The sequence below is a fragment of the Pygocentrus nattereri genome, chromosome 21, assembly GCF_015220715.1.
Source record: "Pygocentrus nattereri isolate fPygNat1 chromosome 21, fPygNat1.pri, whole genome shotgun sequence".
NCBI classification, from domain to species: Eukaryota; Metazoa; Chordata; class Actinopteri; order Characiformes; family Serrasalmidae; genus Pygocentrus; species Pygocentrus nattereri.
The window spans coordinates 6,410,538-6,436,728 of record NC_051231.1 but is presented as its reverse complement, the minus strand read 5'-3'; the positions used below and the strand labels follow the sequence as shown (position 1 = coordinate 6,436,728).

At 40.2% G+C, this 26,191-nt stretch overlaps 1 protein-coding gene across 5 annotated transcripts in view; it reads right to left on the bottom strand.

Moving 5' to 3' along the window:
- Positions 1–26,191, bottom strand: part of kcnab2a (potassium voltage-gated channel, shaker-related subfamily, beta member 2 a) — a 137,607-nt gene that overhangs the window by 36,987 nt on the left and 74,429 nt on the right. The window contains exon 1 of one of the 5 annotated variants that reach the window (XM_017704903.2): positions 6,573–7,744. The exons of the other annotated variants lie outside the window; for them this stretch is intronic. Within the exon in view, the coding sequence (XP_017560392.1) occupies positions 6,573–6,781 (209 nt within the window). The 5' untranslated portion in view covers positions 6,782–7,744. Of the gene's footprint in view, positions 1–6,572; positions 7,745–26,191 lie in introns of those variants that run through there. 5 annotated transcript variants of the gene reach the window in all.

Below are 26,191 nucleotides of genomic sequence, written 5' to 3'. Positions count from 1 at the left end.
ACAGCATTGCATTTTGTTTGTATTTACACTTTTCACAGCATCCCGACTTTTCTGGAAATGGGGTTGTGTGTCAGATCCAAAACTTGAATGTCTTGAGAAGTGCTATGGATGATTCTATTCATTTGCCATCTGTTATGCATACATGGGCACTTCAAATCACCCTATAGGCTACACCCAAATGTTATATAATTAGCTAATCTGAGCAAAACATCTTACTTTTCTATTGTATAACTATAAATGTTTCAGTCTGGAACCCTTTGAAGTCGACTTTGTTTCGGGTTGGTTTTATTGTTTCTTTCATTTTTGACGTATATCCCTTCTAGTATTTAAATGAGAGACAGTTTACAGCAAATTATTTTTTAGAATCCTTCACTGATCTCTCAATTACAGCAATACACAACTTAAAACTTTAATTAAAAGTAATAATACTTTTAATCTGACACAAAAACGCCCCATTAGCTACCAGTGAATCTGCATATACACAACAATCAAAACACAATTATCCTTCTTGTTCATCTAAATAAATAGATTATTAAATCTAAAGCCAATATCGCATGATTACATAAACAGTTATATAGTTCTGGTAACTTGCTGCATATCTTCAGCAGAACTGTTTTATCAAGGCAACAGGACGGTCCAACCTGTTGCTAAGCAACCTAACTTTCCAACTGCATGTGCTTTGCCTCCTAACTTCAGTCTCTTCCTTTACATGTTAATGCATGCAAAATGCCATCTGAAAATTCAAATGCTGTTTTATATGCACACACAAAATATCCTTCAACACCAGAAACTCCAGTATGTGTCAACACTGCTGGGCAATTTACACGCAATTCTTTTTCAACGGTTTGTTTTTTTTGCACATCTGCACATGTTCTGCTTGATGTCCAGCAGTTATTCACGCACTAGCTTCAAAGCTCATTTGCATATTTCCAAGATCAACTACTATGCTTTATCGTGGTCCAGTAAATCGAAATGTTTTTATTTTTACTTTGTCATAGTGCAGTCGAACTTTTAGACTGATATTTCATAACTGCTCTCTGCAGCTCTGAAGAGTGTTTACATTAGGGCACACATGATTGAGATTCACTCTGACAAGAACAGCAGTGCAACTGAAGCCACATCCTCCTCTGGGCAATTACACACACAAATTCGGAGAACCCCACTAAGGGAGGGCATAATCCACTACTCTGCATCCATATGGCAGCAAGGAAGTGTGTGATGGAAAAAGAGAGAGAGAGAAACACAAATTCATTAATTCAGTAAATCAAGGGCACACGCACTGAGATACTGGGTTTCGTTAAAAATGTCCTGATGCGCTCTCTCTCTCTTTCTGAGCATCATTAGAGTAGATCAGCTCTGAGCCATGCTTTTGCATGTCCAACAGCTACCCAGCCAATGGCAGAAGTTCAGATGCCAGCCCTGCAGTCAATATGGGGGCTTCCTGATGCCGGAAGGATCTTTGAACAGGTCCCTTAGGGGGCTCAGAGCATTCCATGACCTATATCATCCAGAAAGGCAACAGAAGGGCCTGGCATCAAATATCGCTTATTTCACAACACATCCTGAAACGGACAAACTCAGAAGCTGTCTTAAAAGACAGACTACAATCCCAATTCCAAAAAGGTTGGGACTAATGCAATAATTTGCCATTCTCATAAACCCTTATTTTATTCCCAATAGAACACAGAACACATATCAGATGTTGAATGTGAGATATTTTACCATCATGAAAAACATTAACTCATTTAGAACTTAATGTCAGCAACGCATCTCAATAAAGTTGGGACAGGAGCAACAAAAGGCTGGAAAAATAAGTGGCACTTAAAAAAAAAGCTGGAGGACAAATTTACAACTAACTCACATGACTGAGTATAAAAAGAGCATTTCAGAGAGGCAGAGTCTCTCAGAAGCAAAGATGGGAAGAAGTTCACCAATCTGCAAAAAACTGTTCCTCAATGTAAAACAGTGAAGACCTTGGATAAGCTTTTGGAGAAGCCTTTCTGTGCCTGTTAAATGTATGTCTTCTACATTTTCCTCACTCTGAAAAATTAGTAACTTGTACTTAACACAGGGCATAAAACAAGGAAAAGTCCTGTGCCTGAAATGTGTTCGGGAATTAGGACAAATAATGGAGGGTTAGGACAAATAATGGAGGGTTAGCAAAAGGAAGAAATTAATTAATTAATTGAATTTGAATTAATTGAGCATGTTTATTAACAAAGATGAAACAAATAAACAATAAACAGTAGCACATTTTGCTGAACAAATAATATATGGTAATAGCACCCAAGTCCAATGGAAAAACTATGTGACTGCTTCGAATGCATGGACTGGGACATGTTCAAGGCAGCAGCCACCGAAAATCATCACACACAGGTGGATGAGTATACTGAGTCTGTGTCTGCATACATCCAGAAGTGCATGGAGAATGTGAGTGTGATTTAAAACATCTTCACACGGGCTAATGACAAACCTTGGATGACCAGTGAGGTACATGCGAGGCTGAAAGCACAAAACACCGCTTTCAAATCCGGTGATGTGGTGGCACTCAGAACAGCGAGAGCAAACCTGAACCAGGCCATAAGAGTCACAAAGTATGCTCATGGTCAAAAAGTGCAAGATTTTTTCAGACAATCACGCACTATAAAGTTACTCCTCCCCCCTGTGAAAATAACATCAACATTCTCAACAAAATAAATAAATATTTTGGAAGGTTTGAGGCACTGAATATCACTCCTGCAGTGAAATCTACTCCTCGCCCTGATGAACACATACTCTGCCTGGATAAGGCGGATGTCCGAAGAACCCTGGGGAGAGTAAACACTCGGAAAGCGATGGGCCACGACAACATACCCAGACGGGTGCTTAAGGAATGTGCCGATCAGCTGGCCGGGGTTCTCACGGACATCTTCAACACCTCACTGAAACAGGCTGTTGTACCATCATGCCTAAAGACTGCCACAATCATACCAGTGCTCAAAAAACCCACAATCTCCTCCCTCAATGATTACCTACCTCCAAACTCCCTTCCACATTCGACCTGTACCAGTTCGCTTACCTCCCTAATCGCTCCACAGAGGATGCCATCTCCTCTGCACTTCACCTGAGCTTAGAACACCTGGAAGGAAAGAATACACACGTGCGCATGCTGTTTCTGGACTTCAGCTCAGCGTTGATCTGATAAGCAAACTGGCCCCCTTGGCTTCAGCACTCACCTGTGTAACTGACTGCTGGACTTTCTAACAAATAGACCTCAGTCTGTGCGGGTGGGCAACAACATCTCCAGTGTCATCTCTCTAAGCACCGGCTGCCCTCAGGGCAGCCCGCTGCTGTTCACCCTGATGACCCATGACTGCAGCGCCAGGTCCGGTCCACCACCAACCACATCGTAAAGACTGCAGACAACATGACAATAGTGGGCCTAATCCAGGATGACAATGACCTGCACTACAGAGAGGTGGTGAACCATCTGGTTGACTGGTGTGAAACCAACAACCTGGTCCTGAATGCCGAGAAAACCAAAAGACATCATTGTCGACTTCAGAAGGAGCCAACCCAACCACACACCACTCTTCACCAAGGCCACAGCAGTGGAGATAGTCAGCAAAATCAAGATCCTGGGGGTACAGATAACAGACACTTTGACCTGGTCCACTCACACTGAAGCTCTGGTGAAAAGAGCTCAGCAGCGCATGCTGCGGATGAAAAGAGCACAGCTCCTCCCTCCGATTCTCACCACCTTCTACAGAGGCACTGTAGAGAGCATACTGACCAGTTGCATCTCTGTCTGGGCAGGAGCCTGCAGCACCTCTGACTGGAAGTCCCTGCAGAGGGTGGTAAGGACAGCAGAGAAAATTATTGGGACTTCACTTCCTCCAATACATGACATTGCGAAAAGTCGCTGTCTGACCAGAGCTCAGAACATAAACAGAGATTTAACTGCTGATATACATATGTTTACACATGCACTACATTGTACTTTGCACTACATTGTATTACTTGTATTACCAATCTACTCAGAGCCAAGGCAATGGAATTTCATTCTAATTCGCACTGTACAGTGTTCATTTGAATGACAAAGTCATTCCTATGTCTGTTCCTATGACTGCCATATTCTTGCTACACAACAATTAAAAAAATATGCAATAAAGTTTTCCATAAACATATAATTAAACAGTAAACCACAAGAGGCCGCTGTTCTGACAAACTTAGATCACTGTGCATTACTAAGATTTTATCACATCAAGGATGCTCTTAGGAATGATGTGAAGCAGAGAACAAGAACATTTCATCGCCCATCATTGTATATTACAATAATTTCGTGAACGTTTTAACTTCTTGTTGTTTAATAATGACCATATCATAACAGCACAGTTTAAAGCAAAAAACTTCGCTTTATAAGTACTTTTTTCGGTCATCAGATCACCATCATGGGTCTTACTTAGTTCCAAGCTAATGCCCCTCTTCCCAAGCTGGAGATGAATTTCAAATGGCTCCCAGCTCCCTCCATAGCACACTACGTAGGAACTTTAATACTGGATGCTGCATCCCGACAGTGCATAATATAGCTAACAAAAGCCATCTTGGATTCAGCCACACCCATAATCGACAAATAGTGCACGATTTGGTTGTAGAAGGTCATATTTCAAAACTTCCCTAGCACACTTTTTAAGGAGTACAGAGATTTGTTTGAAATTTAGCCTGGGTTTGATGCTTTTAAAGGCTGAATAAAACACAGGCATTTGAAGCATGTAAGTCATTCAAGTGACATTTTTTGGTTTTTATATTGCTGGTTTACAGTGAACCATATAGTAAGCACTTTAACTCATGCCTGTAATATTAATGAAGGAGTTGAAGTATCTTTTAGCCTGTTAGCTAACTGGCCAGCCCATTCCTAGTTAAGAACATAAGTTGCCAGCCCATCAGTTTAAACAAAAAAACAGGTTCTTACTTCATCAGTGTACTCAGTGGTCTATGTGAGCAGCATTAGAATCAAAGCTTATTCCGTTAACAGCACAAGGTTTTTTTCATGACATGGTGTAGTCATACAGTTCTAGATAAAGTAATTTACAACAGGTTCCAAAACAACTCGGCTATTTAGATTATAGGACCAGACCTATCTGTTTTCTAGGTTTTTTTCCACAATACTGGCCCTACCCCAGACCTGAATTCCAGCACAGAACTGAAAGCCATATTAACAGTCATGCTGACTGCAAATTAAATAAATGAAACTTGCACAGTACTGTATAACAAACACAAAAAAACAACAGATGAAAGACTGTTAAAGACTTGGAAATAAAGTCCAGCAGGCTCACTGCTGCTCACAATATCAAAATAATTAATTTACTTCTGATACTGGAGGCAACAGTGTAACAGACTTCATTGTTCGTAGTCAAACTGAAAGTTAAAAGCAGAAGCTTACTTACTACCTTTATGTCTAAACTAAATAAATAAATAATCGTCTCACATTCTCCATTAGAGAAAACCTGCAATCTTTTTTGTGCACCATCAAGCTTGATATATATTGGAGTCTCAGACAACAAAACCAGCGTTTCAACCAAGAGAAAATCATTCCTCAATTAAAACCTTCAAAGATAAAAGCCACAACCAGGCAGAGTGTATACTTTCCTGCCTCAGTTATCAGTGCATCATGATGTACATTACAATATATATATTACCTGTGAAATTATTTGTGCTTTGAACACACATACACATAGAGAAAAACTATGCTGTATTGTAACACAGATCATATTTCAAAGTATTATTTAATTAGTGCTGTGCTTTATTTTTCCTCAAACAGAAGGAATTGAAATCATGCTGGGAAAAAGCTCTGGGGTTTTCATGAAGAGGCTGAGATGGAAACACTAAAGGATTATTAATATGGATTGCCAGAGGACAATTGAGTTACATTGATTAAAGAACACAGTTAGCATCAATCTTAAGGCTGCATTATGGCAGCACTGCAGGATCTACTGCACAGTTGGAGGGCTAATTGCATCAACAAGCTGAATTCATTCAAAATAATGAGAGCACTTTGCAGAAGCAAAAAGGCACTATCATGCTGCTTTGATATGATGCTTGACAGGACAAATCAAATTGTTCTCTAAAACAGGTGAGAGTTTATGTCTTCAGACAAGAATGAAAAGTGAAAGAGTTGTCTAAATGTCTTTTTGCTCTTTTTCAATCATCAAAAGCCAAAATATAACAGCCAAAATTGAAGGAGTTTCAGGTGTTTGATTCCCTAAACAATATAAACTTCACTATTTTTTGTCTATACAGTGAAAATTGATATGTGATGATATAGAAGAATATGATACAGAAGGCATTCCACCAATAACTGAAACTGATGACCCATTTTTCATTCAATTTCTACATTCAGTGCAAAATATTCCAAAGTTGGTTTGACAAAAGCCTTCATTTTCATACTTTCTTTAATATGCCGGATTCCAAAGACATTCTACCAAAAACACTCACTCTGGTGAACTTCGTACTACCACACAAGCATTCTCTTATCTATACTTCATATGTTCTACCAATAACAACTCTCCAGTGCCACATGAGCATTCTCCTACCTATACTTCATGCCGGTCCTCATACTCTGGTCACTTGAAGAGGGTACGCTCTGGACGGACAGCTGGCCAAGGCTGCGGGCCACCATGGCCACGGCTCTGAACTTGCTGCGGGTGCCCGTGTTTGGGCTGTTGGCATTCTGCCGGTTTAGCCGGTCATCTGTGCTGCGGCTCATGGACCGGTGGTCCGTACACACAAAGGACACCTGCATCCTGGCCTGGGGGATGCAGGGTGATCAGGAGAAGTGGGAATTCCTTTCAGAATTTGAAGACAAGTACAATCTGTCACAAAGTCCGGCAAAGATAAGAGCACTCTAGGATAAGACAGTGGTAAGAGAGAAGATTAAGACAGACTGGCAGTCCTTCTAAAACACTCTCTACCACAAAGTTCAGCAATGGCAATGAAAGACAAGACAGTGGTACAACAGAAGATCAAAGCAGGCACTTTCTAAAACCAGCAAAGTCCAAAAATCGAGAAACAAGAAGAAAGCGACAGATCTCTAAGAGTGATGTTCCTTTTGCAGTCTTCAGTCTTAATGGAGTGTGCAGTGAGCTCTTTCAGCCTGATGCTCCAGTCTCAGCCCTGGGTGAGAGGAAATGAGGTGGACGGAGGGAGTAGAGGAGAGCAAGAGGTGGAGGAGAGTGCTGATCCGTGTCTCAGTCATTCAGCCAGAATACAAGTCGCAAAAGAAGTCGCCTCCAGTTGTCTCACTGCACCTTCCAGCAGCGAAGTACTTCTCCAGGAACAGGAGCTTAGATCCCTATCCACATACACCACCACAGTTTTTCTTACTCATTCAGACGTCCACAGAGAGGTGGGCTCTTTCCTAATTTCTTTTTTCAGCAGCTCAATCGCTATCTCTGCGGCACAATCCAGTTATCCCTGCTCAGAAATGTGCCTGATGTTGTCTTCTTTCTGCATGAGTTAACAGATTGAAAACAAGAGCTGCAAACATCGTTCACGCAACATGTTCCTGCACACTTTTAGGCTGAAAAGTGGACAAACTGTGCACCACTAGAGATGTCTTCTTTGGTAGTACCCCCCGGTGAGCGTATTATCCTATTCGTCTGTCAGTCAAAGAGCCGCCTCACGTTTGCTGGCGCTCCACAAAAGAGGCAGAGCGTGCGTGAAAGAAAAAGGCAGAGAGCGGGGGGACAAGGGTGGGAGGGACGGAGGAACGAGTGCTGGAACAGTGGGAGGTGAGAGAGAGAGAGAAAGATATAAAAGGAGTGAGAGCAGTGAGGCAGAGAGGACAAGAGCGAGTGTGAGTGGCTGAGAGGCTTGGGCTTTGAGGTTTCGCCAATGATTCCGTGCATGACAAATCAGGAAAGAAAGACTGGGCGAGTGCTGCAAACTTAAATAAACTCGACGCAAAAAGAAGGGGCTTTCAAAATGTGTGTGCAGTACAGGCTTGTGTAAAATACATATTATGCAATGCAGTCTGACTGAATGCGTGTCAAACCCAGAGTTGTTAAGAGTGGACTACAGCACATTAGAGTTCACCCACCAGTCAGCCTGTGCCAATCTGACAATACACCCAAACACTTACCTCCAATTTATGTCAGTCCTCCTCAACACCTGCATGTGCTAAAGATTTTATTCACCCATAATTGACAGCCGTTTCGTTCAACTGTGTGGCAAAAACACCCAATTACTACAGTACTACAAATGTGTGTAATATGGCTGAAGACAGAAACAGATACCAGCAACCAATTAGCTGAGGATCGAAAAAAACATTGAGGACAACACTGTGGCTGTGGCTATATATAAAAATGCCGGCAGGTCAAATGAAATTTTACTATAATTGGAGTCAGTGCTGGATTGGGTAAAGAGCCGGGAGACTGCTGTGGCACACGTTTGTACAGTGATAAAATAATGAAGCTTATCTAACTAGGATCTGCCACTGGTCTATTGAAGAAAGAATTAAAAGCGAGAGCAGAAGACCACATCTCTGAAGAAGCCACCAGAGTGGTGCTCCAGTAAATGAATCTAGCAGGTAAGCAAACCTTTGGTCCCAAATCTAACAAAGCGCTGGCTCCTGTGGACTTGGAATGAAATCTAAATTTGTTTATATAAAGAGGATCTCTTTACTTCGCTTGGGATGTCTTGATTTGGTTTTGTCCACGTCTAATCTGATCACAATTAAGATGGAGGAAGAAAGTGATATTTATGATGCACACTGAAACAAAATATATAATCTAAAAATAAAAGTTTTCTTGCTTATTTTGAATGAAAGTGCTTGATTTATCGTTCACCCTGACAGTATAAGCAGTGTTATTACTTTAGACTGTCGCAAAAGTTAGTTTTTAATGTAGTAAAAAATGGAGAAAACAATGAAATGCTTTTACAGTGCAATACAGGGCAGCCAAACAGAACAAAGGTTGTTTTCCTTTGTCAGCCTTACAAATCCAACAGCTTGATAAATTCTAAAGCATAAAGAAAAGATAGAAATGTGACAATTTTGGCACATAAAACACAAAATATAAGAAAAAATAAAATACAAAAAAAAAGTAGAATCCATAGCAATTCTTGCAGACCCCACAATACAATATACTCACGATACTTAATGCTTAAAAGACTGATACTGAAACATTTACATTTAGCATTGCAATGTGACAATTTGTGAATCATTACATTTGGCTGCAAAGTCTTCCTCCAAAAGAAAAAAAACTGCTTTAAGTTCACACTTCAAAGAATGCTGTCTTTACATTTCCATATTTAGCAAAGGCGAGTGAATACAATGTATTAAGTCTTGCCCAATGATTTACTTGTATATAGTGGGGTTTCAGAACTCCTTTCTAAAGTACTACATCTCATTTTTCTGAGAGCAACCGAGCGTACGATCCACTATGCCATCTAACTGTTCCTAATAACTTCACTGATAGAAACCTTAGGCTACGTTCACATTACAAGCCTCATTGCTCAAATCTGATCTCTCTGACACGATGGTTCTCACTCGTCTAGGTAAGTGACTCAAATTGGTCAGTAATGTGAATGAACCGGCGTCCTGAAATGACCCTCATGAACTCATCCTACTCAGTAACGCCACGTGAATGAATCACAAACTAACAAGCAGAATGATTTTCGCTGAGAAGATCATTAACTCTGATCAGCTCTCAGCTTCATTATTAGAGCGAGACGATGGAGAAAAAGGTGAGACGTGTTGCTTTTTCACCACTTACAGGCTTCAACTTCTGTTCGGCGCTGCTGCCATGGTAATGCTGAATGATGGTGCACGCGCAGCGGAAAAAAAAGCACATGTATTCCGCTCCAAGCTTCAAATTAAGGTTGCATGGCCACGAATAAACAATTACATTTTTGTTTCTAGACCACACTTAGGTAGCTATTCTAGTTAGCGTTATGACTGCCTTCTAAGCTTTGTAGTTAGCAACATGTCCATGGCAATGCACTCACGGTCAGGCAGTTGTGTTTCAGTTTAACAAAGTATAACAATATACTTGCAAATATGAGCAAAATCACTGTTAGCCTGTAATTTTCCTGTCTTCCTGCAATTAAATGTAACTAAATGTGACTGAAGCCTGAACTCTGGCCCCTCCAATGGTTAATAGAGAACCCTAGTACCTGTGTACATCTCTACTTCATACATACTAAAAAATCAATAATAAAAATTTTAAATATCAGTGCTGTCAGTAATATTTTTAAACCAAAAAAAATACAAAAAATTTATATTTTTCCCCAGCTCATTTGGACATGGCACCTTAGATATCTGATTTAGGTGCTGGTATGCACACAATCACACGCACACCCACGCGCGCACACACACACACACACACACACACACACACACACACACACGTAGAATGTGCACACAGGCAAAACTGAAACACGACCCCCCTGGTGCGCTTCAAAGGACAAGGTGCCATGGCCCGTAGAAGCCTTCTAAAAGCAAGGAAAGAGTCCTGTCTTACTCATATTGCATTTCAGCAGCACATACAGGACAGGCTTGTAAATGACACAAAGCCACTGTCACACAACCCTCTGTATGAGCTGGGCCATCTGGGATGCTGCTCATTTTAAATGGCTCTTGTGCTTTGACCTGCACATAGGCGCAGTTGCCAGGTAACAGCCAATTCATAATCATAACCACGCCACTGCAAGCATGTCAATTCATCCGGCCAGTTAATTCCCATTCATGATCCAACACGATGCGACAGTAGTATGATCAATAAAAAGGTGTGACATCCTGCATTGCATCAGCCTGCTTAGAGATTCATCTGACAGCTGGATCAATAAGGAGTGTGTGTGATGTATGGCACATCCTTTAGGCTCTGCTGCAATTTCTGTGTGTGGATGTGATGGTCAGCTTAAACGTAGCCGATCCAGGTCATATATCCAGATTTGAGGAAGGATATGAACTGTTAGCACTTAAAGCTAGCACTGTATGATTATTTTGTGTTTACAAACCTTGTCTATCAATTAGCTAAAGTTATGCTGTTGGCAAAGCTTTATATTTATATCTTTGTTTTATTTTCCATATCTATATCGACTTATTCCATATTGATTAACGTGTTCAATGGTGTCAATTCAGTAACTTGAATTCAATCTAGAAATTATTTTGTTCCATTCAGGGCAACTGTCTTTAGCTTAGTTCAGGTGTCAGAGCTGCATGTTGCCGACCCCTGAATTAGTTGAAGCAGTCATTTTTTGGGCAGGGAAGATAATACTGAATCTGTATTAGCACTGATGCTGGCCTTATTAAATGGATCAGGTGTCTGGAATATGTGACCAACCCTCATTCAGTACTGTTTCAGTTCCAGCTGTTATATCATTTTACAGCACATTATCCAGTAGCCTGCTGTGACACACACTTTGTTTCTTTCTTATTGCATCCTTTTTTCTTACATAGTAAAAGTGATGCATAGTTAAAGCCTCATAACACCTTTGATGTCAAAGAATGACGCTCAAGCAAGTCTACACAGTGAAGTGTACAGCTTTTAAACTGAAGCAGAAAAAAGTCGGTACTCAGATACCCTGAGTTCAGGTATCAGCAAAGAAAAAGTGGGATTGGTTCATTACTATTATTAACAGCTCTCAGAGTAACTATAAACCTTCAGTGCTACGTTTTCACTGACAGGATGACACAAATTCCCTCGTTTCTGTATTTTCTAATACGCCTGTGCTTTGTTCCCTACAGAGAGATCTGAAGTTGGAGGATTGCCCAATGCAGGGAAGCATTCAGCATGCACAAATACACACAATCAAAAGTACACACACACACACACACACACACACACACACACACACACACACACACACACACACACACGCACACACACACGCACACACACGCACACACGCACACACACGCACACACACACTAATGGACGTTTAAAAAAAAAATGCCATTATGCAAATCCTGCTGATCATACTTAACAAACAGCTGGCACACTCACAGCTGTCCTACACAGTTCTGCAAATAGGGAGTGAATATTAAAACAGAATTTACTACAGAGAGATGCAGAGAAAGACAAAGTAAGGGAGAAGAGGGAGAGAAACAGACAGAGAGAGAGTGGAGAAGAGGGAGAGAAACAGAAAGAGAGTAAGGGAGAAGAGAGAGAGAGAAAGAGAGAGTAAATGAGAAGAGAGAGAAACAGAAAGATGGAGAGTAAGGGAGAAGAGAGAAACAGAAAGAGAAACAGAGAAAGACAGAGTGAGTAAGGGAGAAGAGAGAGTGAAACAAACAGACAGTGAGGGAGGAGAGAGAAACAAAGAAAGAGAGAGAGTAAGGGAGAAGAAAGATAAACAGAGAAAGACAGAGAGTAAGGGAGAACAGAAACAGAAACACAGAGAGTAAGGGAGAAGAGATAGAGAGAGAGAGAGAGAGAGAGAGAGAGAGAGAGAGAGAGAGAGAGAGAGAGAGAGAGAGAAACACAGAAAGACAGAGAGTGGGGCAAGAGAACAGAGAGAAACAGAAAGACAGAGTGGGGCAAGAGAAGAAAGAGAGACAGAGAAAGAGAAACACAAAGACAGAGAGTGGGGCGAGAGAACAGAGAGAAACAGAGAAAGACAGAGAGTGGGGCGAGAGAAGAAAGAGAGACAGAGAAAGAGAGAAAAGGATAAGAGAGAAACACAGAAAGAGAGAGTGGGGTGAGAGGAGAGAGAGAGAGAAAGAGAGAGAGAGAGAGAAAGAAAGAGAGAGAGAAAAGGATAGAGAAACAGTAAGGAAGAAGAAAGAGAGACAGAGAAAGACAGAGAGTGGGGCGAGAGAAGAAAGAGAGACAGAGAAAGAGAGAAAGGGATAAGAGAGAAACACAGAAAGAGAGAGTGGGGCGAGAGGAGAGAGAGAGAGAGAGAGAGAGAGAGAGAAAAGCATAGAGAAACAGTAAGGAAGAAGAGAGAGAGACACAGAAAGACAGAGAGAGTGGGGCGAGAGAAAAGAGAGGGAGAGAGAGACACACACACACACACACACACACACACACACACACACACACACACACACACACACAATAAAATGTACCAATAATTATGCTGCTACATCACAATTAGGTCATCAATAAATTAGATAAATTTGGTCATTTAAATACCTAAAACTCCCCAAAAAGCTAATTCAAAAATGTGAACGTTACAGCTCAAGGCAACATTATTGGTCTTAATGCCAGGTGCAGTTTAAATAAGTTTCCTACTGCGCAGCAAGCTAGTACGCTCTCAGCTGCATTTATTTTCTAGAATAAATGAATGTGTGCGCTAGATGTCCCAAACAGCAGGGAATTTGGACTGCACCTGGTGTTGGGAACGATACTGCTGAGTTTGGCTCCTGCTCCACTGGAAAGCAGCAGAGTCACTGATTTTTATGTAACAACATTTTCTGTAATATACACTGTGGCAGGAGTGCACGAACAATATCTTTACAGTATAATTTTGCACTATTTTTGGTTTAAAAAGACCCAATAGCATCATTCTCCTGAGTGTCGCATCCATTTAATGTGTTAGGTGTTTAAGTGTTGGCCCCATCACTGGGAGATCCCTGGTGACGCTACAGCTGTCTATAGCCGCAAATCTAACTAGCCTCGCTCTCTCTGGGCAGGTAGGATGGTCCTCTACCTCATCATTCAGTGCGATGCTAGACAACTGACTAAACAGAATGGGCAGTATGCTCTGTCGCCAAAGCATGTTGAGCTGTCCAGTGTTTGCAGTTTGAAAAGATGGTTTCAGTGCATGATAGCCTTTTCCCAGCTTGGTCGCAATGGCTGTGTTTACATGCACAGATTTTTGCCAAGCAGATTGAATACAATCTCACTCTATTCAACAGTCTGATGAAAATCTTCGTTTACATGCTCGCTAGAAGTAATCTGATACAAAATTACGTGCATGCGTGGAGTAGCGCTTAGAGTAAACGTTACCATGACAGTGAACATCCTGTGAGGTCCAGTCAGAGTGAGATGAGTTTCCAGTTGGCCAGTTTCCACGCTGGAGTTTTAAATTGTTTTAAACTGATGTTAGACTCAGGAAAATGTCCTTATTAAAGAAGGCCGAGAGGAAGACGTCGTGTTCTGAGACACATAAGCTGGACATCCATCCGACCGCTGTCTTTTAAAGATCAGAGCATAAACTCTGTCTTGTCTGCAGACCAGTTTCTGCTCGGCCATGTTGAACGATATAAACCTTTCGCTGTGACATGCAGAACGTACTTACACATTCCGATTGGAATGTAATCGGATTCAGGTGTTTCCATGGCTATTATTCTTCTACTTAAAGGATTAGTTACAGGATTACCCACTTCGGTCAATCGGATAGAAATTGTATTCCGAATGGCCTCAATCGGATTAGTCTATTCCAATTGTGGTGTTTACATGGACGTTTTCTATTCCGACTGAGCTATTAGTTGGATTATTAACAGATTACCAGGCTGCATGTAAACGTTGGGTAAAAGTAGGGAAAAAAATAATACCATTGATACTAAAGTCAAATACTGAAATCCAAAACTTCACTATAGTATTTTACCAATATTTTACATTTTCTGTATTTTAATATTTTTTTTTAAATGTTGTTTGCTATCCGGTGTCGACCAGTGGAGGATGGATTCCCCTTTTGGACCTTGGTTTCTCTCAAGGTTTCTTCCTCCTGCTCTTAGGGAGTTTTTTTCCTGGCCACTGTCACCATTGGCGAAGCTCATGGGGGCCCAGACCCGGATTTTTCTGTAAAGCTGCTTTGTGACGACGCCTGTTGTAAAAAGTGCTATATAATTCAATTTTCACTTGAATAAATGTACAGCAACAGGAAATTGATCTGGATACATTTGTTAAATATGTATGGATAAACCTTGTTTTTAATGCCGTTTGTCTTCTTCACATATAAAAGCATCTGCTAAGCAAGAAAGTAAAAATATTTAGCTTTTTCAGTGTTGATTTGTCTCATTTACATTTTTTTTTCTTTAATAAAAAGGTTGAAGATAAAAGAGATAAAACAAAGTTTTCTTTCGGAGGAATAATTTGCAGTGAAAAGGAATTAATCACATCAAGGCATATTGCAATACTTAGCATATAATAAATCTTTAAATATCACATTTGAATTGTGTTGTGGCTATAATATCTTACTGAGGGCCTGCAGCGACTCCCACCCCGGCATTCCAGCAGCTGTCAATAATGTTTATGCTCAGAGGAAGAAAAAAAAATTAGCCACACTGTCTGCTCTAAGATCTGTAAACGGGACAGAAAAATCAATAATGAACCAACACACATTCAACTAAGTAGGACAAGCAGGCACATCTACTCATCTGATCAGATCTTCATTTTACTCACCAACAGATAAACAGAACCCAGTTAAACAAATACCACAAAAAGTATACACTTTCTTCATTCATTAATTAAACAAAGTAAGCAAACAATAATTGTCTTTCTTGGCAAAAGTATGTGAACCTTTGCATTCAGGAGCTGGTGTGATACCTCTGAGCAGCGATGACTTCTTACAACTGTTCATCAGCCCTGCACATTGACTTGGAGGAATCTTGGCTCATTCCTCAGTAAAGAACTGATTGAACTCTTATGTTGGTGGGCTTTCTTGCATTAAGTCTACATCTTAGGTTCTCCTTCTTAATACAATCCACAATTCCTAGCTTTACTAAATGAAGGCAAGCTGTCCTGGTCCAGTAGAATCAAAACATGATACTGCCACCACCATGTTTGAAAACAGGGGTGAGGTTCTTACACTGAAATGCAGTGCTTGGCCTCTCATTTTTTAAGCCACAAAGATTCATTTCTTCCTCATCCATCCACATAGTTAGTTTTGGAACCTCTTCCAGTCTAATGAGCACCAGCAAATAATTTTCTTTAGAAATCTCATTTGACTGAGATGTACTAACATGCAGGCATGTACTAACAATTGTGTGATAAAGACCAGACTTTAATGGTGAAGACTCAGTTTTTTAAATCGTGTAAGGTCAGCCACACTCACACCTGATTGTCATCCAATTGACTGAATCTCCTGACCCTAAATTATATATTAAACTGGTAATTCTACAGGTTCACAAACCTTTGCCAACAGACATTTAATGTTGCATGATTTTCTATAATAACTGGATAAGAACCCATGTGTTAATTATTTTATTGGGTTCTGATAATATTTTATAGTTTCAGCCCTAATAATAGTAATACTAATCCAATCTCCATCTTTTCACCATCTTCTTGTTCTTATATTATTTCTTCATAAAAATCTCCACGGTGATGCACAGCATCAAATGAGAAACACAATAGCCCATATCAAACAGCAAACCCAAGGCAGCCTTCATCTCGTCTCCTTCCACTCTGAGATTCCAATTAAAATCTCCTGCCTTTCTTGACAGCACTTGTCCATCAGGCCATTCTCAGCCCAACAGACTTCGAGCCAATGAGTATAGGTGGATTGGGCCTTTCACACACGAACATATGTCGACTGTCAGTCAGAAAGCCAAAACATAGCCAGGGGCTGATGATCTGCAGAACTGCTACCTAGCTTTCCGTCCAAACGATTTCCTGTTATACACCACAGTGAGAATTACACACCTCATGCACTTGAGATTGGCCAGCCCTGGGTAGATTGGGTCATCATCAAATTCATTTTCATGTTTCTCAGTATAATACAATTTTCTCAGTATTGCCGTTAGCTGTGAGATAAGATGTCCATATGTGATTTAAAATGTTCTAAAAATAATTAAACCCCAGGAAGAACCAGATTCTTTCATGCACATCTGGATTTCATTAGAATTCTTCTCTCAATGCTCAAGCGTTTCTGTCAAATCTTTTTCAGAAGCTACTGAATTAGCTTTCCTAGATGGCTGACATGTGGTGTCAGCAAGGGAATTCTGATTAATTTCAAGGTTCAAATGAGTTTTCGCCTGGTCTGAGAGAGGGTTTTCGCTTTCCACCCCACAGCAGATCTGCTAACTCCACTCTCCAGTGTCACAATCTCAGCAGTGTCTTTTTGATTAAAAGCCCATTTCTGGCTTATCCAAAAATCTACTAAGCTGATCAAATCCCTCTTGGAATCCGAAGGTCTTTGCACACAATGCTGACAATACAAAATCCTGTTGGAAATGTAAAAGAAGCTGTGTAGAGTTACACCGATCACTGTGTGATCGCAGCATTGAGAAAACTGCAGCAAAGCACATAACTGGCCTTTCAAACAATTTCAAACAATGATGTGTCTGAGCTCCTGTTTGTAAAGGGAAAAATAAGAATGGGTAAAAACTAAAAGTAATCGGTCAAGACAAAACCTAATGAGAAAAAGTCAATGAGATATGTGGATGGTACGCTCAATTACACACCCCAAACACAAGCCAGAAACCAAATCCATCTTTATTAGGGCCACATAAAATTAATTCCAGGAACAGAATGAGACACCAAACCCCAGCGCCACTCACTCAATCACTCGGCCACCTGCACTGAGCCTCCATGGATGTCTGCAGGGACAAGAGTCTCAGCACATGTCAGGCTTGAGGCTCCAGGCACAGGTCAATCACAGAGACAACGCAATCACTCACCAAAGAGACAGGCAGTCTGATAGCAATCAGCCAACTACTTCACTGTCTGACCTGTGACTCGACTTATCAAGCAAAATCCAAAAAATAAGGGAACAAAGCCAGTAATGGCCCAAAGCTCTACAGCCACTGTTCTTCCTGCTGCATAAGAAGAATCTAACACCACCATGAAAAGATAAACATGTGATTCTTTAGCCTTTTACTTTCTAGTTACACTGGTGCAGAATATGGGGATTTTGGATAGGCATAACAAGCCCCTAGAGAAGTACAATCCATACAAGAGCCATTTACTGCTCCAACTCGAAATCCCCTCAACCACCCAGGAGAACAACGGGATGTTGGGGATATGGTTATATTGAATTCCTATCGGGTTCATTAAGAGACACTAAGCTTCTGAAAGTATCTGAGGCTGGAGCTACTCCACTATCAACCTACTCCCAAGTGTCTGAACCTTGTTCAGTGTATTTCTAAAACAGGACTAAAGTCTATGGCTCAGATGTTCTGCCTTTTGCTTAAGGAACATCTCCGATTGGGTTAGATCTAAAGATCAAACTGAATGGGAAGTAAATTCTCAGAGGAACAAACAAAGAAGACAGCAGCACAAACTGCCCATACTAACTTTATCAGGCAGTGTTTGGGATCAAGACACTGAGCCATTGCAGTGCAGACTATAGACACTGTACTGAGAATCAGTTCAGAACGAGAGCCTTTAAGTAAAATCTCTCAGTATACAACTACCAATGCTATGTATACTATGGAATTTATATTTTAGCTTTGGTTTTGTGTTTTGACCAGAGGGAATTAACAACTGAGAATTATTGGAAGAAGAATTCCTTTAACTAGCTATAAACTGGCTATGATAACTAGCTATTAACTGGCTGTGATAATAGCATTTGAAACTTGCTAGTTGAAATGTAACCTAATCAGCAGCCACCAACACTGGTGCTGAAGATATATCTTCTTGTGGAGTGTAGTTCCAATCTGCCACGCCTTCATCAGCTAATCAACTTTTTCATAAGTCACTGTTCGGCTAGAAAAGATGCATTAATGTTAGGTAAGTAGAAGCAGGCAAGTGAGACTCAGGCTGGAACTAATCTCTGCACGAACACATCTCCAAGTGGCCATGAGCTAAAGAAAAAGAAGTGATTCATCATTAAAATTATACAAGCTGACAAAATGGGACGTGTTCTTCAGACCAGTGAAGAGCAATGTCCAAGATACACGTCTTGAAAAGCTAAACACTGCCTTGTCAATGACATCAAAAACTGAGTTGAAAAACATTCAGAAGAGTTTCTTGGGTGCACAATGAATGAATGAATGAATAAATGAATAAATAAACAAACAAATAAATAGGCAACAGAATCATGAAATAAACTTCAAAAGAAAAATGCCATGTATATTGCTCTGCTATACAATTAACTGGCCTGTTGCCATATACAACATCTGTGAAGGGTAGAATAAGGCACTCAAACAGGCATTTATTATTTATTCTGAAGCTGACAGCTCCTAGTGGTCAACAGCAGTCACCTGATTCCACATTGCCATCAAAAGCAAACATTGAAATAACATGAGCAGAAACCTAAAAATGACTAATATTATTTTCAGTAGTGTTGCTTTTAGTAGCTATGACATGTTTTGTGTGTACTATTTAATTGGCTCAGAGATCATTGAAGGTGTTTCCACATAGGGTTCTTTTTAAATGAACCTAACTGAGTTCTGTTAAAGTAAACCTGAAAAGGAACAAACTGTAAATGACCTCATATTCACAATGTGAAAGCAAAGTAACCTATAATGAAGACTCGGTTTGTTTCTGGTCCTTTTAGGGCATTTTCACACAGGGGCCGTTTCAGCATCTGAACTGGACTGAGAGTGCTGAGTCATTCGAGGTATTCTGTGCATATGTGAACAAGCCAAATGAACTCAGAACGCTCTAAACAGGCCCTAAAACTAACCGAACTGAGACCACGTCTCCTTCAGATACACTATTTCATTGCAGACATGGATCTTCCACTGGTGGAGCTTAGTGACGTGCACAGCTCCTGGCTGCTGCAGTGGGTTCTGTATTTGGCTTTGCTCCTCATCGAGCTCCACCTGGCAAAAATCCACATCTGTGTGTTTGAAAAAGAGGTAGTGTCAGCTCAGTTCACTTAGAGGGGTCTAAGTTTATTTGGCATGTTCACAAATGCAAAAACCATGACTCAGTGGTTTGTGTCCACTTCAGACACAAATGGCCCAACACCCCGAGAGCCCCTGCAATACTATAACATCCTGAAAAGCTTTTGCAGGCCAGTAGTTCATATTTTACAACAGGTCAGTGAGGCAAACCCATTTCGGCCAATATGCTGATAATCACGGAAGACTGTATGAGCCCTTTCAAAGTGGGGAATTATCTGTAAATCACTCCATACAGATAGCACTCAGTGCACAGTAATATTCTGTTGTGCTGTGCTTCTTATTTTTCATGCCACTGTGAGATATTGCACATATTTGTTCTCAAACAAAAGAAAAAAGTATGCAAAAAAAAAAAGAAAAAAAAAAAAGATCAAATGTCAACAATCAGATTAAATTCATTTCAAGATTCAGAGACTGAAAGGAATATGAAACCTTTTTTTCTGTAGCAGTATTACAGATCCAAAGGAAAACACCCATCCTGATTTGTGCACATCCCTAGAGACTAAAATGTGGGGCTGCAGCCGAGGATCTCAGGGAAACCCTGTGTTACGTAACGTTGTCTTGTCTGTGCAGACGGTGGAAACGAGATCATGTGAGATGCCCTCATCACTGCCAATGAGGGTCATGGGGATGGTCTGTATTTTCTCTGTCTCTCTGTGACAGCTTGCATAACAAGGTGTGGAGTTGAAGCGTGGGCCTCAAGGGACCACGGATGCTAATCTACTGATGGCTGGCCTGGCGAAGAAATGGAGAGAGAGTAATGTGCGCTGCGTACAGAACAAATGGAATCCCTGATGCTGCAGTCTCTATATAAATAACAGTGACTTGTAAGAAAAAACAAAGTCATCATATCTTCATCGGTATAATGTTGATTTTGCTCTGACCTCAGCCTCTGACTTAAATTACAAGTTTTTGTTCTACAAGACACTCACAGAAGCACACAGATACTATATTTAGGCATGTTTTTGTCTTGTCGTACAACTTCCTTCAATTTTAACCAAACCAAAAGTGAGCTTTAATTTGTAATTAAATGTTATTCTACAAGTTAAAAACTGTTAAAAACTGTTAAGCAAGTGCACTTCACACCCTACATTTAATGTACACCTTCTTAAACATCTTTGAGTACTATAAACTTATTATTACTATGTTTTACCAGATGTTTTATACAACATGTAGTGCGATCTGCATAGCATTTTACCGTTAGTGGTGGCGATGCAATGGGTTAAGCACAGCTAGCCCAGATTGATTTTTGGAATGATGTGCAAATCATTTAAATCCTATATTTCATTGAAAATAGTACAAAGACAACATATCAAATGTTAAAACTGAGAACTTTTGTTTTTTGTTTGTTTGTTTTTTTCAAATATGTGTCCATTTTGATCTTGCCAACAACACATTCCAAAAAAGTTGGGATGGGGTCAACAAAAGGCTGGAAAAATTGTGTAATGCTAATAAAACACCTGGTGGTTAATTGGCACCAGGTCAATAACATGATTGGGTATAAAAAAGCATCTCAAAGAGGTTTTCATAAATAAAGATGAGGAGGAGTTCACCACTCTGTGAAAGACTGTAATAGTGTATCAATGCAATAATAACATTTCTTAGCATTAAACAGCACAAATCTTTTGTTTTTCATCAGCTACAGTACATAATAACGCTAAAAGATTCAGAGAATCTGGAGAAATCTGTATGCAAGCGACAAGGCAAGCTGACTGTGATCTTTGGGCCCTCAGATGGCACTGCATTAAAAACAGACATGATTCTGTAATGAAGATCACTGCATGGGCTCAGAAACACTTCTGAAAACCACTGTCTGTGAACACAGCTCAGCGCTGCATCCACAAATGATAATTAAATCCACATAATGCAAAGAAGAAACCATCCGTAAACAGGGCCCAGAAACGCTGCTGCCTTCTCTGGGCTTGAGCTCATTTAAAATGGACTGAGGGGAAGTGGAAAATTGATCTGTGGTCCGACAAATCAACTTTTTAAATTATTTTTTGGAAATCATGGACGCTGTGTCCTCCAGGCTAAAGACCACTCAGCTTGTTATTAGTGCACAGCTCAAAAGCCAGTATTCATGATAGTATAGGGGAGCATTAGTGCTCATGGCATGGGTGATGTGCAAATCTGTGAAGGCACTATTAATGCTCTCTATATATACACACATGTTTTGGCAACATATGCTGCCATCCAGGTGACGTCTTTTTTAGGGAAGGCCTGCAAGACAGTGTCAAACCACATTTTGCATATTTTACAACAGCATGGCTCCAAATGAGGAGTCCACGTGCTAAACTGGCCTTCCTGCAGTCCAGGTCTGTCACCACTGAAAACATTTGGAGCATTATGAAATGAAAAATATGACAAAGGAGACTCTCAACTATTGAGGAGCTCAAATCCTATATCAAACAAGAATGGGAAAAGATTTCACTTTCAAAACTACAGCAACCGGTCTCCTCAATTCCCAAACGTTTACAGTAGTATACATGTCCCCATGCCAACATTTATTGTTCTTGGCATCAAATTCAAAACGGGCATATACTTTTCAAAAAACATAATTTCTCAGTTTCAACACTTGATATGTTGTCTTTGCAGTGTTTTCCTTTAAAAATATGATTACATGCTTTGCATATCATTACATTCTATTTTTATTTACATTCTACACAGCAACTTTTTTGGAAATGGGGTTGTAATTTCAACAAGCTACTGGAACACCGCTTGAGCAACAGGAATTCTGCAGATGCAGTAATTTCACCTGCCAGCATTTCCCTTAAAATTTCTTCGGGTTAGACAGAAGATCATGAAGAACAGTCCAGTGGAGTCCTTGAAAATTGTCAGAATGTAGGCTGCATTTCTTGCCTGTATTAAATGGATCTTTCTTGGGTCAGGTCTTCCAGGGTTAGAGAAGAATTCCCAGTGCGCAAGCCCAGGAAGTTTGTTGCAGCAGGGTGCTGAAAGTTATCTGTAATTGCGGGTTGGTGTTTCCGTGTGGGTGAAGGGTGATGCTAATTTGCTGACTTGTCTCCAGCCTCTCCACAGAGGCCTTACTGGGACATGTGACACAATTCGCCACGTTTTGGCAGCACTTGGAATATCACCCCAGCTCCACTGCTACTGGGATGGCACTATAAATTGTTAAGAAACGTGCCTGGCTGAACTTCAAAGACCCGCTGAGTACAGCCTAAAATTGAGGTCCAGCAGTAACACAAAAGAGTGTCTGGCACAAAGGGGCTTTATGGGTATGTGCACATTTGTCTACTCCTTAACAGGACTGTTAAGACGTGTCTTAAGAGATGCTTGTGCAAGGCAAAGAGAGTTGTGGGTTCTGTGAAGTTTGAGGGTTCTTTTCTTTGGCCAAAGTGCTCAAGCCAGGGAAGTTAAGCAAGGCCTAAATCCAGTTGATTTTGCCCAGAGGGGAAGTGGCCATTAATAATACATGGGGAAACACAGAAAAAGTGAAGTTTTTAAAAGAGCAAGTAGAGCAGAAGAGCAAGCTAAATGGAGATGGAAGGAGCTCTGATAGAAGGAGAAGCACAAAATACGACAGAAATGGGCACAATTCACACTCCGAGAACACAGCGTACTTTTAGAGCATTGGTCAGACTATTATTATGCTGATCAAATATACAAGTAACTAAACAAATAAATAAACACCATTAATTATTGAATTAAATAAACTATCAAGTCATCAAATATTCAAATTTGCATCCAGTCTGAACGTTGCTCAGTCTAGCCATTTTTACCCAGCACAGCATTTTGTGTCCACACAACATTTGGTTGCACAATTAAATGGACTGACATACACACACACAAAATGCTCAATACAGATGGCAGGACAAGTTGTCACCAGCTTCTAAAGCAAAGACAGAGACGACAGAAGTGACAAAGTGTCACGGAGTTGAAACAGTGATGTAAAACCCATGGACAGCAATGTCCACATTAACAAATAGGCTGCAATATACAGCACTATGCAAAAATCAGAGACCAACCTTCATTTCTAAGGACAAGTTAATCATTTTTCAGTGTCAAGGCAAGTTTATTTATATAGCACCTTCAAACACTGCTGTCATTAAAAAGTACTTTACAAATGAGAAACTTCAGAATAAGTTGTTTAAAAAAAAAAAGAAAAAGAAAACAACACTAAAACATAATTAAAACATGATTAAAACTATATATTTACAAGAGATATTCATTAACTTAAAAATTAAATCAGGATATTTAAATACCCAAGTTAAAAACTAAAATTTAGATTAGGATTAATAAAAGTGTCGTTACAAAAGAAAATGCTAACGGTGTTTAAACTGAGCTGAAATCTACTCAAAGCGAAACACTTTGAGCCTGGGTTTAAAAGTGTCCAGCGTCAAGAAAATGTTCACCATATTACTTTAATAAAGTGTCTGTTTTTAGAATAATTCGTTTTAATTTTCAAAAAAAAAAAAAAAAAAAAACATGCAGGTATATTTTTCCAGATGTCCAGTTAGTGTTATAAATTTCTTAGTAACAGCTTTTTAACAGCTACACATCCTTTCAGACCCACAGCGCTGAGTTGTCTTCTCACAGTGGAAAGATGGACAGAAATACTTGTGGATGTTTTCAGATCTGAAGCAGCTTGATTTTCTCCTCTCTCAAAGCTTTAAGTACTGTTTGTTTGAGGGTGATAGTTTTGGTGGTCTACCAGGCCTCGTATGATTGATGGGAGGCCTTTTTTCTCTGTATCTTAAAATCACTCAACTCTGATTTTTCACTTATTTTCATTTGAGTCACCCTTTTGTTATGCTGGTGGACTATTTGTTATCTAATCTCCTCAGAAATACTTCCTGAAAACTGATTAACTTGTAATTTATGGCCGTTTTGACTGGAAATGAAATAAATGAAAGGCTTTCTCCTTTGCAGAGTATTGTACACATGTAGGTGCACAAACAGGTATGCACATGCTGGCCACTGGGTTTCTCTTAAACTAGTTGTTAAACACAGGCAACAGAAGACACTTACTGCCACCCAGTGGATCACAGCAGCACCAAACATTTAAAAACATAAATAAACTGGGTTGCAGTGTTTACCACTTCTTAGCTTTACACTTTTAATGTAATGTACTGCCCCAGTTAGCATGGATGGTATCAGAGTTGTTGATGAGCACGTCACTTACTGCTTCAGTTTACTGCCCAAAATCAATACGACGGTCAGAGATCAGATTATCGCTCACGATGAGAAATTAGACCTGCTCCCCATCTTACAGAAACACCTTGGCTTATTTACTAAATGACACCAGTCAACAAACTGAAATGATGGATGCAGACAGCGTCGAGATTTAAACTCAGTGGAGTTTGTCCTCATGCTTTTGCTTTTTCACTGGCCTGGACTGCCACCTGCTGGTTATATCTGGCATCACATGTAAAAATGCAGCAAACTTTCTAGCACTTCATTGTTCAGTGTTATCTGAGGGGCCTGCAGGTTTTCCTTACAACAAAGCAGCAGTACATGTGATCAACTGATTAAACATGCAGAACTAATTGTGCTCCAGCAGCTTGGAATGAAAATCTGCTTGATACAGCTGCAATCTGCATCTGAAATTAACATTCAGTTTACTAAGGCTGTTGCTAATCACTCAGAGTTCACATAGGACTAGCTACTAAATGCACTGCACTTGCAAGGCACAGGAATTAAAAGGCACAATGAAATAGAGGAGCCATCAACAAGTCTTGGACAAAAAGAAAATACAAGCTCAGCAACAAAGAGAGAAAAGTGTTAATTAAAACATTCTACAGTGGTAACATGGGAAATCTATGTCATAAGTGTCTCTAGGCAAACTCTAGATGAGTAGCCTAGACAGAGGCACCAGGCCAGCCTACTTACAACAACATGCAATTGGGACACTACCACTAGTTTCTGCTTGGTTTTTCAAGGTGGAGAAAATTCCCATAGAATTATTCTATGTAAATATGTACAAATTGCACAATGAGCCTTGTACACCCATTTGAAATACAATAGGCAGAATGCAATAGGGCTGGGCGATATGGCCAAATATGTTTATCACAATAAGCATTTTCAATAAACATCGTTCGATATCGATACATAACGCAAATTTTTTGTCTTTGATCTACAGTAACATCGGTTCAGCCGTGTTGTTCGAGTGCTGCTTTAAGTTACCCCACTGATAAAAACTGAGAATCTAGCGTTCTCACATTCTGATTCCACACAGACCTACAGCATCCTCAGTTTACTTTCACTTAAATCAGGGCTTTAATTTATTTATTTGTAATTTACATAAACTCACTTCTTTGTTTCACAACACTTAAATATGACTGAGCACTGTAACAGTGCTGTAGTTCAGAGGTGCAGACGTGATTTAATGCTGCTAAAGCTTGTTAGGATGTACAGAAAGAGGTGAGTTCACTGTAGGTCAGCACAGTTCTACCACTTATCTCATCACTCACACTTCAGAGAACACACAGGAGAACAGACTGCCGGTCGCTC